At 42.3% G+C, this 12,155-nt stretch overlaps 1 protein-coding gene across 1 annotated transcript; it reads left to right on the top strand.

The window, feature by feature from the left end:
- The first annotated feature begins 130 nt into the window (after nt 1-130).
- LOC136747644 (prothrombin) lies at nt 131-11,678 on the top strand. Its single transcript, XM_066700641.1, has 14 exons — nt 131-286; nt 843-1,003; nt 1,580-1,604; nt 2,422-2,478; nt 2,850-2,955; nt 3,121-3,257; nt 3,535-3,831; nt 6,291-6,404; nt 6,854-6,971; nt 7,319-7,486; nt 8,037-8,210; nt 9,656-9,834; nt 10,416-10,486; nt 10,900-11,678. Exons 1-14 carry the CDS (start codon nt 211-213, stop codon nt 11,044-11,046), a joined length of 1,830 nt encoding a protein of 609 aa, XP_066556738.1. The 5' UTR covers nt 131-210; the 3' UTR covers nt 11,047-11,678.
- Nucleotides 11,679-12,155: the final 477 nt, after the last annotated feature.

The raw sequence follows: 12,155 nt of genomic DNA, 5'->3' as shown, positions 1-12,155 counted from the left end.
TGAAATGGTTATAAAATGTCAGGTCCTCCCCCTCAACAGAGTCTCGCAATATTTGCCCACAAATTACATCAGGACGAGTTGTGACACAGTCTCCTCTCCACTCTGGGTTCAATATTAACCAGGAGATCTTTGATTTGTGTGTGTTTTTTTTTTTTTTTGGAGGGGGAGAGATTAGTTTTCTCCTGACTTGTCCTCCAGGCATCAGCAGCAATGGGTGGAATCACAGCGGCTGTATTTCTCATCTTTCCCTTTTCATCTTTAATCCAGATATCTGTCTGTAAAAATGGTAAGAAAAATATTTCCCTCTTCCATAGTCCAATTTATATATATAATTATATCAAGATCGATTTTTGTTATCTGGTTGAAAGTCTGAAAGAAGAATGGGAGAAACATTCAGTAATCAAATTACTTTTTCAACTGCAAGACTACTGTTCTGTTCAATATTGATTGTAAAATTCACAATATTTGTCTCCTACATCTTGCTGATTTAGTGTTTTTTGTTTATGTTTTTTTAAGCACAAAAAGCAAAAAAACAAAAATCAGCTTCAATCATGGCACCCAGTCCTGGCTCCTGGACAGACACTTTTGATTCTGAGATTTTGATTTTGAGATTCATCAGGTCAAACCATAATCGCATTTGTCTTTCATTCTCTGTTCACCAACGACACTGTGGCATTCGCAAAACTCAACTTGCTAGAGATTAAGGAACCCAGATAGCCTTGAATCTAACGCCACAAAAAATAAATCTAAGCAGGAACTAACTAAATACATGTGTTGATATATAATAAAATTTAGAGGGTTTTTTTCTGTGAAAATGTATTTCATGATTGGGTTGCTCTTAGTATTTCTTGACAGCAAAACAGCCTCAACGGTTTTGAACCGTGTGCGCCGCGCAAATTCATTTTTTGAGGAGATGAAGCCAGGGAATCTGGAACGAGAATGTCTGGAGGAGATCTGTGACCACGAGGAAGCCCGGGAGGTCTTTGAGGACGTGGGGAAGACCGTGAGTAGTAGCAGACCATCATCTACAGTATTTCATGGACAGTCAGACTACACCTTCAAACCTTCAAACTCTGTCCATTTCCCTCGGGAGAGTGGTACATAGTGGATCAAACAATATTTTGTGAACGCTTACCTTTCCATAACCATTCTGTATTTTGCAAAAACAAAATTTCAAATCTGTACAAACCAGGGCACTCCTGTAATGATGGAGATACTATCGCATTTGGACAGACTCTCTAAACCAGTGGTCTTAAACTCATTTCCTGGAGGGCCGTGTGTGTGATGCTGGTTTTCATTCTAACCGAGTCCTCAATTACTTAATTGGTCTAAAAACCAACATCACACACGGCCCTCCAGGAACTGAGTTTGAGACCCCTGCTCTAAAGGCAGTCTATTTCATGCTTGACTTTTGAGTCACACCTAGATTTATGTCCAAATGCCATTTTAATCTTTCCCAGCTCTTGTCTGAAATATGTGAAATGTCCCAGTGCTGGACCATTGCCCAGTGTTGGCCACACTGATTTGTGGTTAAGCTTCATTAGCATTTACTCGTCTCTTCTTCTCTTTTCTTATTCAGGAAGTCTTTTGGAAGAGATACGTGGGTAAGGGTTTGTTTAAGTAAAAATGTATGTCATTCTGTAATGAACTCTAAATGCCTGCTATTGAACCTGGTGCAAAGTGCAAATGAGAGGAGCTGGCAACAGTTCTTGTGTTTCTCTTCCTGATATCGCCAATGAATGTCATGTGTAATACTGACTGCCACAACCTGAAATGAATTCTGTAATATACACGTGTCTGTCTGCTGACATTGCTGCTATTGTTACATTATTGATCAGGTGATGATCCTTCCAAGACTATATGAATACGGACTGAATAGGTCATGGTTCATAAGATAATAGGTTGTGTTAAAGGTGTCTCTAATTGTATGAAAGATATCACCTCAAGCAGTTGGGGAAAGAGGAGAGTGCTGGCTGCACAAACTGCAAATAACAATAAGATACAGCCCTTAAATGACTATTAACTTAGTATAAATAAAAAACAAGATTAGACACACAAATACCTTAACAGTGAATATATATATATATAATTTTTTTTGCTGGTTAAATTTAACAAAACTATTAAAAGCAAATGTACATCCTGTGAAACTATCACCACTAACATTAAGTGCCCTGAAGGCAACTGAACATTTTATAAATCCTGATGATTCTCTGCACGGGATGACATTGATACACAAGGTAGGAGGTTCAGGAATGTTTGGGAATGCTGCTGTATGATTGGCTGGTTTCTCACATGTGATTTATAATTAACGTTTGAAGGAGTGACCTCTCTCAAAGACCGGACCTTCAGCAGGAGCCATCCTGTGCAGAATGTATTGTGTGTTAACTCATTTCCATTTCCATTTATTTTCCTTTTTTCCAGCCTGTTACGGAAAACGAACCAAGACGAATATACAGCCACTGAGGACTTGTTTGGACGGTATTTGTGTTTGTTTTTATTATTGCCACTGTAATCAAGAGATTGCACTGCAACTAAATACTCAGATAAAACATTATTGTATTTGATCCTATTAAACCTTGGTAATGTGTAGGAAGGCAAAATTAAATTGTGATAAAGCATAAAGAGGTATATCAACCATAATGCAAAGCATGTCAAACCATGACAAAGCAAATGACATGTATGTTAGTCTGTAATCCATAGATTTGTTTTATATGTTCAAATTATATGTCAGGATTAATATCTACCTTATATTTGGAATATATATTGTATATATATATATTTGTTCCACAAGGGATGTAAGTGAAAAATGCACCTGTTTTTTTGTTTTGTTTGTTTTTGTTTTTCTCCAGGTCACTGTGCATCAGGAAAAGGTGAAAACTACAATGGCAATGTCTCTGTCACTGTGAGCCACAGAGAGTGTCAGTACTGGTCCAGTAACTTCCCACACAGAATCACGTAAGTGGGGGGGGGGGGGGGGAGGGGTTAAGATTAGTCTGTGTTCAGCATCGTATAATTTTATGGAATGTGTTACATATTGGAATACACACTTCCCAGAGTGACTGCGCAACACAATGGCTCTGGCCTGACACTGATCATGCTTTCTAATGGGCTGTCTTCCAGAGATGTGAACGTGTCCTGGTCAGATAACTACCTGACAGAGAACCACTGCCGGAACCCAGACAGCAGCCCGAAAGGTCCCTGGTGCTACACTAGAGACCCTGCAGTGAGGAGAGAGGAGTGTCTGGTCCAGAAATGCAGTAAGAAGTTGCCTCCAGCTCACAGAGAGCATCGGCTGTCTCTCACAGAAATTACAGATAGATATGCTGATAGAGCTTATGTTTCGTGGTTAAATTATGAGATATTGATGCCTCAACTATTATTATCTATAGATACTGAACCAAAGCATACAGCAGCTCTTATTTATTTTTTGAGTAAGATTCCCATCCTAAATACATAGTAACCAAGACCAATTTCACTCTCATGAATGCATTTTCTTCAGCGAATTCCCCTGATGATTTGTTCATGCTTCCCCAGGTGCACCCCCTCTTCCAGAGTCTACCCCTCCCAAAGTCAGGACTGTGTATGTTAAGAGTAACTGCCTGACTGGCGCAGGCTTGGAGTACGCTGGGAACCTCTCTGTCACCGTCACCAACAAGACGTGTCTGCCCTGGAAGTCACCCCGCGCTCAAGCTCTCAGCAAAGGCATGGAGTTCCTGCCCGAAATTAAGCTTGTAGAAAACTTCTGCCGCAACCCTGATGGTGACATGGAAGGCCCTTGGTGTTTCATTGACCATCCCAACACATTTGAGTACTGTGGCATCCAGCTGTGTGGTAAGTTAAATGCTTTTATAAATGCACGCAGGCCAGGCTCCCATGCATGGTGGCATTTGCACATGTCCCTTCAAAGTACTGCCAAGATGGCAAGATTAATTCCAAGACCTTTGTTTCGATGTGATCAGACTCACCTACATGGGGTCTTTTCCATCACGTCAAAACTGTCAAAAGCAGAGCAGCACACAGTCCAGAGGGTTTGGACCGAATTCAGTTCTCAAAAGGCAGGATTATAAATCGTCTCACCCTGATGAATGGGAAAACTCATGCCTCATCAGGCATCACAGATATGGTTGAACAGCTGAATGCATTCATTGAAGACAGGAATCTGGACATCAATACCAGTGACTGTGCACCTGTCAGGGATGTTGTAAAAATGTAACAGTGATTTCCTTGAACTCAATGAAGAACAGACAGCTTCTTATAAGTGGATTAATAACCCCTTTATTAAAGCACAGAGGTTTACACCCAGAAACCACCTTAGAACATAAGAACAAAAGAAAGTTTACAAATGAGAGGAGGCCATTAAATCCATCATGCTCATTTTATGTCCATTAATAACCTAAGTGATCAAGGATCCTATCCAGTCTGACTTTAAATGTTCCCAAATTTTCAGCTTCAGCCACATTGCTGGGGAGTTTATTCAGATTGTGACAACTCTCTGTGTGAAGAAGTGTCTCCTGTTTTCTGTCTTGAATGCCTTGAAGCCCAATTTCCATTTGTGTCCCCGGGTGCGTGTGTCCCTGCTGATCTGGAAAAGCTCCTCTGGTTTGATGTGGTCGATGCCTTTCATGATGTTGAAGACTTGGATCAAGTCCCCACGTAGTCTCCTCTGTTCCAGGTGAAAAGGTTCAGGTCCTCAGTCTCTCAGTAGGACATTCCCTTCAGACCTGGAATAAGTCTGGTTGCTCTCCTCTGAACTGCCTCTAGAGCTTTCTTGAAGTGTGGAGCCCAGAACTATAGTGGACATTTTTGTTACCTGCATGTAATACCTTGCACTTGTCCACATTGAATTTCATCTGCCAGGTGTCGGCCCACAACTGAATATTATCTGAGTCCCTCTGAATAGCCTGTGCTGCCGAGATTGTATCTGCTGAGCCACCTATTTTAGTATCTGCAAATTTGACAAGTTTACTAACTATCCCAGAGTCCAGATCATTAATATAGATTAGAAAAAGCAAAGGCCCTAGTACTGATCCCTGTGGAACTCCACTAACAACCTCACTCCAGTTAGAAGCGACTCCTCTAATCGACACCCTCTGTTTCCTAGACATCAACCAGTTCATAATCCATCTACTTACATGACCCTGAATGCCTACAGCTTCCAATTTGAGGATCCGTCTTTGGTGTGGAACCTTATCAAAAGCTTTTTGAAAATCTAAGTATATCATATCATATGATTTCACATGATCTACAGCTGCAGTTACATGTTCAAAAAATTCTAAAGACATGATCTGCCTCGTCTAAACCCATGTTGACTATCTCCAAGAATATGGTTTTCATTAAGATGCTCCTCTATTTTCTGTCTAATAATTTTCTCCAACATTTCACAGGTGATGCAGGTGAGACTGATTGGTCCGTAATTTCCTGGCTCAGTTTTTTCCCCTTTCTTGTGGATTGTTATGACATTTGCCGTCTTCCAGTTAGTCGGCACATCCCTGTTCTAAGTGTCATTTGGAATATTTGACTTAGCGGCCTATAAATAATTTTCCAAATTTCCCTCACCTTATCCAAACTCCTGGGATAACTCACAGACTTATCATCTGACGGCACACTTAGAGCTCGTTTCAGTGAAGTGCCACTGGATACATTCTGGTCTGAAGGTGCAGCTGAGTACCAACACTGTCATTGTGCAGCAGTGAGGGTGTTGACACATTCAGTACCACTTACCTGTGTGAGTCAGGCTTTTCAGCCATGGTTGGCAGACGTCAAACTCAAACATTTGAACATCAGCATCCTGTATGGTTCAGTATGTGTTCTGTATGAGTGTGTGTGTGTGTGTGTGTGTGTGTGTGTGTGTGTGTGTGTGTGTGTGTGTGTGTGTGTGAATTCTTTAACTCAACTGACAGAATCACACAGGTGAGGATAAGAAATGGAGAGCCTATTTATCTCTCCTTCTGGGTAGCAAACCTCTCAATTAACTTTGTACTGATCTCTGGCATGTCCTGTAGAGACAGCATGTCGTTCAATGACCTCTCTTGTTTGATCAACATTTATTTCCTAACCAAAATGGCAACAGCATTAATATAGAAATATATTATACGCCACCATCTAGTATGTCCAGGTGGTAACTGCATTTCTGCAATTCTGGCCTAAATCGTCACTATGCATGTTCATAAGCGGTCATCCTCTGCATAAAATGAGCATAATTAATGGATAGTTTGGACATGTGTGTCCCACAGTAGCCTGGAAAGATAAAGGTGCAACACTCAAACTCTTCCCATCCTGTCTTCTTACAGATGAACCACTTGACAAATACGATGTTGAACAGGAGACCCTTTCTGGCAGGACGGTCTCCTCCGGACCACGAAAAACCTTCTTTAGCCCCAGGAGTTTCGGGAATGGAGAGGCAGGTATGGATCTGATGGTTCAGGAGCCATAAGTATGTTTAAAACACGAGGAAGGCAGGTGGTGATGGACAAGCTGACAGGATCAGGCATGTTGTCACTGCTCAGGTAACTCAAGCGGATCTCATAGTGTCCGTTACATGACCTAGACGTCTTTCCCGCCAGAGGACGTGGCTCCTGATTACAGGGCAACATTTTTCAATATTGGGAACGATTTCCAATACATGAATGCGAGAGTAACACTGCTGTTACCACTGAACTCCTCATGCACTGTATCTGGGTTCACCCTGTAACCCTCTTCCCTAATTAACATCACGACTCAGAAGAAGTGGGTGTTATTCCGGTGGAACTCATTACATTAATTTGTTAGGAATTTGACCCCCCTTATTGTAAAACGTAACCAATTAGACTTTTAATGTTTTGGGGTCATTGCATCCCCCTCTCCTCTCTTTCAGAGTGTGGACTCAGGCCCTTGTTCGAGAAAGACAAAAAAGAAGATCAAACGGAGAGGCGGTTGTTTCAGACTGACCACCAGAGACTAACTGTGGATGGGGAACTGGGCAGTGCACCATGGTACACATTTCAGAGATCTTTACATCCGTAAAGTGTCAGGAGCTGTCGCCAAAGCAGTACCTGTCTCATTTCAAGCTTTTCATTTTGGTTGTTTTTGTTTGTTGTATATTTTGTTTCATCGGCTCCACCATGACTAGTTCTCATTTCATTTGCAGAATATAAATTGAAATAAGTTTTGCAGAAGTCAAAAACAACAAACAGCCTTATTTGCTTGCTATGAATTGGATTGGTTTTGCAAATATACTGATATGGCAGTAGAATATATTTCTGTAGCATGAGTCCGATTCATCGAAAGGTGGGTCCAGTATTTTGAGGTTAATTGCTGCTGCAACATGTTTGGTTTGCAGGCAGGTGATGTTATACATGAAGAACCCTCTGGAGCTGCTTTGCGGGGCCAGTCTGCTCAGTGACCAGTGGATTCTGACGGCTGCTCACTGCATTTTATACCCCCCTTGGGACAGGAAATACACTGCGGATGACATCCTTGTGCGACTGGGAAAGCACTCTGCTGTCGAGTAAGTAGGAGTCGGTGGGATGAGATTCTCAGATACTCCTGCTGTAATTCTGGGGTCTATTCTCAGTGCACCTCCTGCCTGGGACAATTCAGGTGGATAATAAGAGTAAGCAGTAGGGCAATGTAATTCCTTCCTCACTTGCTACAGAATAAGATTAATATGCAATAATAAAAAACACCTGAAAGGAAATGTGCCTTTTGGGGGGAGAAACACTGTGTTGTAGGAGCTTTGTTTCTTTAGTTATTCATATGATAATTTATACCCTTATGAGCAGGTTACATTTGCAGCAGAATGAACAAAGGCACGTAACAGTCATAATCATAACAATGGGGAAGATTACAATCAAGTGATGCATTCTTCACAGCTTTTACGCGATATGTTCATGTAAACGATTTCTTAGATGGAATCTTGTCAAAAAACAACTTTATCTTTATTCTTATTCCTGTGTGGATTCAACACGTTTCCCACAAGACTCATTAAAGACCTATATGCTACTCTCCAGTTTTCTGACTGGAAATAAGATCAGCTTTGTATTTTTGATAATGCCCAGGTATGAAGAAAACCAAGAGAAGATTGTGGCACTGGACAAGATCATCATCCATCCGAACTACAACTGGAAGGAAAATCTGAATCGTGACATTGCCCTTCTGCATATGAGGAAGCCAGTTACCTTCACTAATCATATTTCTCCAGTCTGCCTGCCCACACAGAAAGTGGCAAAGACGTAAGACAACAGCTTTACAATAACAACCGGGAAACTGGGAATTCAGATTCACTTTTAATGTAAATCATGTAGATTAAGGTTTTCTTTGTGGGAGGGGTTGCATCTCTTTTCAAAATAACTAAACATCCTTGGGGAAAAATACCAGCATTAATGCAATATATGTATTTGACCAGAGCACATTTTAACAGCTCATGTTACCCTGCTTGCAGTAGAGCAAATTATACTAAACAAAAAAATAAACACAACATGTAGTGTTGGTCCCATCTTTCATGAGCTGAAATGAAGGATCGTACAATTGTTCCAAATGCACAAGAACGTAAGACCATAAGAAAGTGTTCAATCGAGAGGAGGCCATTCACCCCATCGTGCTCGTTTGGTGTCCATTAATAACTAAGTGATCAAGGATCCTATCCAGTCTGTTTTTGAATGTTCCCAAACTGTCTCTTCAGCCACATCGCTGGGGAGTTTGTTCAGATTGTGACGCCTCTCTGTGTGAAGAAGTGTCTCCTGTTGAATGCCTTGAAGCCCAATTTCCATTTGTGTCCCCGGGTCCGTATGTCCCTGTTAGTGAGCATTTCACCTCTGCCAAGATAATCCATCCACATCAGAGGTGTGGCATATCTAGAAGCTGATTAAACAGCATGATCATTACACAGGTGCACCTTGTGCTGGGGACAATAAAAGGCCAGTCTAAAATGTGCAGTTTTGTCACACAACACAATGCCACAGATGTCACAGGTTTTGAGGAAGCGTGCGATTGGCTACTGGCTGCAGGAATGAGCTGCCAGAGATTTGAATGTCCATTTTTCTACCATAAGCAGTCTCCAACATCGTTTTAGAGAATTTGTCAGTACGTCCAACTGGCCTCACAGAGCACGTGTCCAACACCGGCCCAGGACTCCACATCCGGCTTCTTCACCTGCGGAATCATCTGAGACCGGCCGCCCAGACAACTGATGAAACTGGGTTTGCACAAACAAGGACTTCCTGCACAAACTGTCAGAAACCATCTCAACTGCAACTCATCATCCTCACCAGGGTCTTGAACCAGCTGCAGCTCTGATGGACATTCCTGTGGTCAGCAGGCCAATCGCACACTCCCTCAAAACTTGAGACTTGAAGTCCATAGATTGGGGCTGCATGTATTTATTTCAGTTGACTTATTTCCTTATATGAACTGTAACTCGGTACAATCTTTGAAATTGTTGCATGTTGTGAATTTTTGCTGAGTGTAGACCAACGGTATCCTGTGTGCAAGTCCAAGTGTTCGAGTCTGGCGGCAATGTATTTCTTCTGAGGAGTTTTCACACTTTCTCTGCAGTGCTCAGTTGTCATTTAAAATGAATTCTCAGAATGACTGAACTGCTGATGTTGGTTATGACTGATAACCATTAGCACAAAACAAAACATCCCTGATTACATTTAATCTCCTGTGGTCTCTCTAGATTGATGTCTGCCGGTCACAAGGGGCGTGTATCTGGATGGGGGAACCTGTTTGAGACCTGGACCACAACCCCCCACTACCCCCCCACAGTCCTGCAGCAGACTCACCTGCCCATTGTGAAGCAGGATACTTGTCAGGCCTCAACCTCCATTAAAGTGACCAACAACATGTTTTGCGCAGGTGCGGTGTGCCACGGTCTAGCACTGTAACATAAATATTCTGTGTATTGTATTTCTCAGCAGACACCTTAATCCTGCGCAACTTATTATTGGTACCACATTATGTTTACATACAATTACTCCTTTTTACCACTGGGTTTTTACTGTAGGTACAGTACCTTGCTCAAGGGTATAACAGCAGTGTCCCCACCTGGGATGTACCCCACGACCCTCCGCTCAGAGTCCAGAGCCCTGACCACCACTCCACACTGCTGTCATTTATGTAGTTTTCATGCATTCTCTTTTTCTTTAAATTGATTTAAAAAAATAAGACAAGAACAAGATGATTGGCTACTGCTGCAGAAAGATTTTGCCAAAACATTCTGGTAGCAGGTGGCTCCTCCTGGTGGCTTGTAGGGGTGATGATACTGCCAAGGGGTCTCATGAAGTGGAATGTCTAGAAAACAAAAGGCTACGATCCTCGAACAGTGAGGGAGAATGAAAAGGCTTTGAACATGCAAATTAACTACTTTAAAGTAGTTCCATTGTACCCTTAAGACGACTCTGTAAATGAACGTCCTCTTTGCTGCTGCACATTGCCAGGGTTCGGTCCTGACGACACCACCAGAGGGGATGCTTGTGAAGGGGACAGTGGAGGTCCGTTTGTCATGAAGGTAAGTGAAGCAGTGGCAGTAACTCTCTCATTTTGTGTTGTTGGCCGACAAATGCATCTAAAAACCTGCTGCTTCCCTAGGACATAGTATATATCTGTGCTACCATGGCAAGGGCTGAAAGGTCAGTGAGTCGGGCGTTGCCTGTCACATCGTTTTTCAGTTCTGTTTGACACTGCACTGAATCTTTTAACTATAGATGCAAATATGAATTAGATAATCACACAGCGTTCCCACAGTGGAGATTGGACTCTACATATTAATGGTGACTCCCAGCATCATTGGAAACAGCAGCAAATATGTGTTGGACTGGAATGACAGTAATAACCCTGTTTCACTATGGATGCTGTGCACACATGGGGACATCTACAGTATAAATGTCCTGTAGTACTAGTATCAGCTGCTTTATCTTTCAGAATCCAGAAGATAACCGTTGGTATCAGATTGGGATCGTGACGTGGGGAGAAGGCTGCGACCGAATCGGAAAATATGGGTTCTACACACACGTGTTCCGCATGAGAAAGTGGATGTTGAAAGTCATCGAGGGTTTGGGTACTGATTGAGCTGGACCGTTCATAAAAGGCCTTTCTTTGAGCAAACTTATGAACAAACCGAGGATGTCAGATTTTGTTAAGTTAGTAGTATGAACATTGATACATTGTTAGTATTGAAGTTAGTACACAACTCATCAGAGATGGACATGAAACCAACCATATCAGCAGCTCAACTTTTATCCAATCGCTGCACTTTCCCAGGTAAACCCACACCGATAGATATGGAATATAATGATTATTTTATAACATATATTTGCAAAATACTGTAGCGATCCTGGTGTGGGTCTGTGTTAGAGACAACCAAAGGGATGGAGGGGTTGTAAAAGTGTGCATGGAGGGTGGGTGTTCAGTTCGGGGACCCTGTCTGTCTGTGTGTGTGTGTATGGGGGGTAGTGTTGTGTTGGGTTAGGGAGGGATGTTTGTAGTTATAGGGGTTTTGTGGGTGGTACTGCCGGAGAGCAGTGATTGCGGGGTTGCGGTCACATGACATGGGGGTATGTAGAAGGTTGGTGCTGCGCCGCTCAGAGAGTTGGAGAGGGAAAGTTGGAGAAAGCAGCTGAGTGTCTTCATGAATGAGAGCATTGGAGGGAAAGTTGAGGTACCTCGCAATCCTGTTAATAAAATCTTGGTTTTGTTTGGAAGTCCTTGTTTCTTTTGCATTTATTTCAGTAATTATCTCAAAATGTTACAATACAGTTTGTGAACCCTTTTGAATTACCTGCATAAATGGCTCCTAAAATATAGTCGTATCTTCATCTAAGTCATAACAACACAGTGTGAATTAACATAACACACAAATGTGTACTTTTACATGTCTTTATGGAACACATTATTCAAACAATCAGCATTGCTTTCTGTCTGTTTTTAAAACAAAAAACAACAATATCCCAATCGCTCTGCTTCCAAAAAGCCCTGGAGCACGAGCCATGCTTGTGTAATGAGCTCCTTGCACTGATGTAAGCCCTCTGAATCGAGTACATAACCCTGGAGAGTGGTCTCTCGGCGTGGCGGTTTGTCACCGCCGGGTGCAGCCCAGATGTGCACCTGTGATGGTAGACACGGCCGGCCAACTCCTGCCTTCCCTGCGCCATAGGCGGACATCCCAGGGGGGACGGGGG

The sequence above is a fragment of the Amia ocellicauda genome, chromosome 4 (genome assembly GCF_036373705.1).
Source record: "Amia ocellicauda isolate fAmiCal2 chromosome 4, fAmiCal2.hap1, whole genome shotgun sequence".
Lineage (NCBI taxonomy): Eukaryota > Metazoa > Chordata > Actinopteri > Amiiformes > Amiidae > Amia > Amia ocellicauda.
Note: the sequence above shows the minus strand (reverse complement) of the source record. Positions and strands in the feature narration are given on the sequence as shown.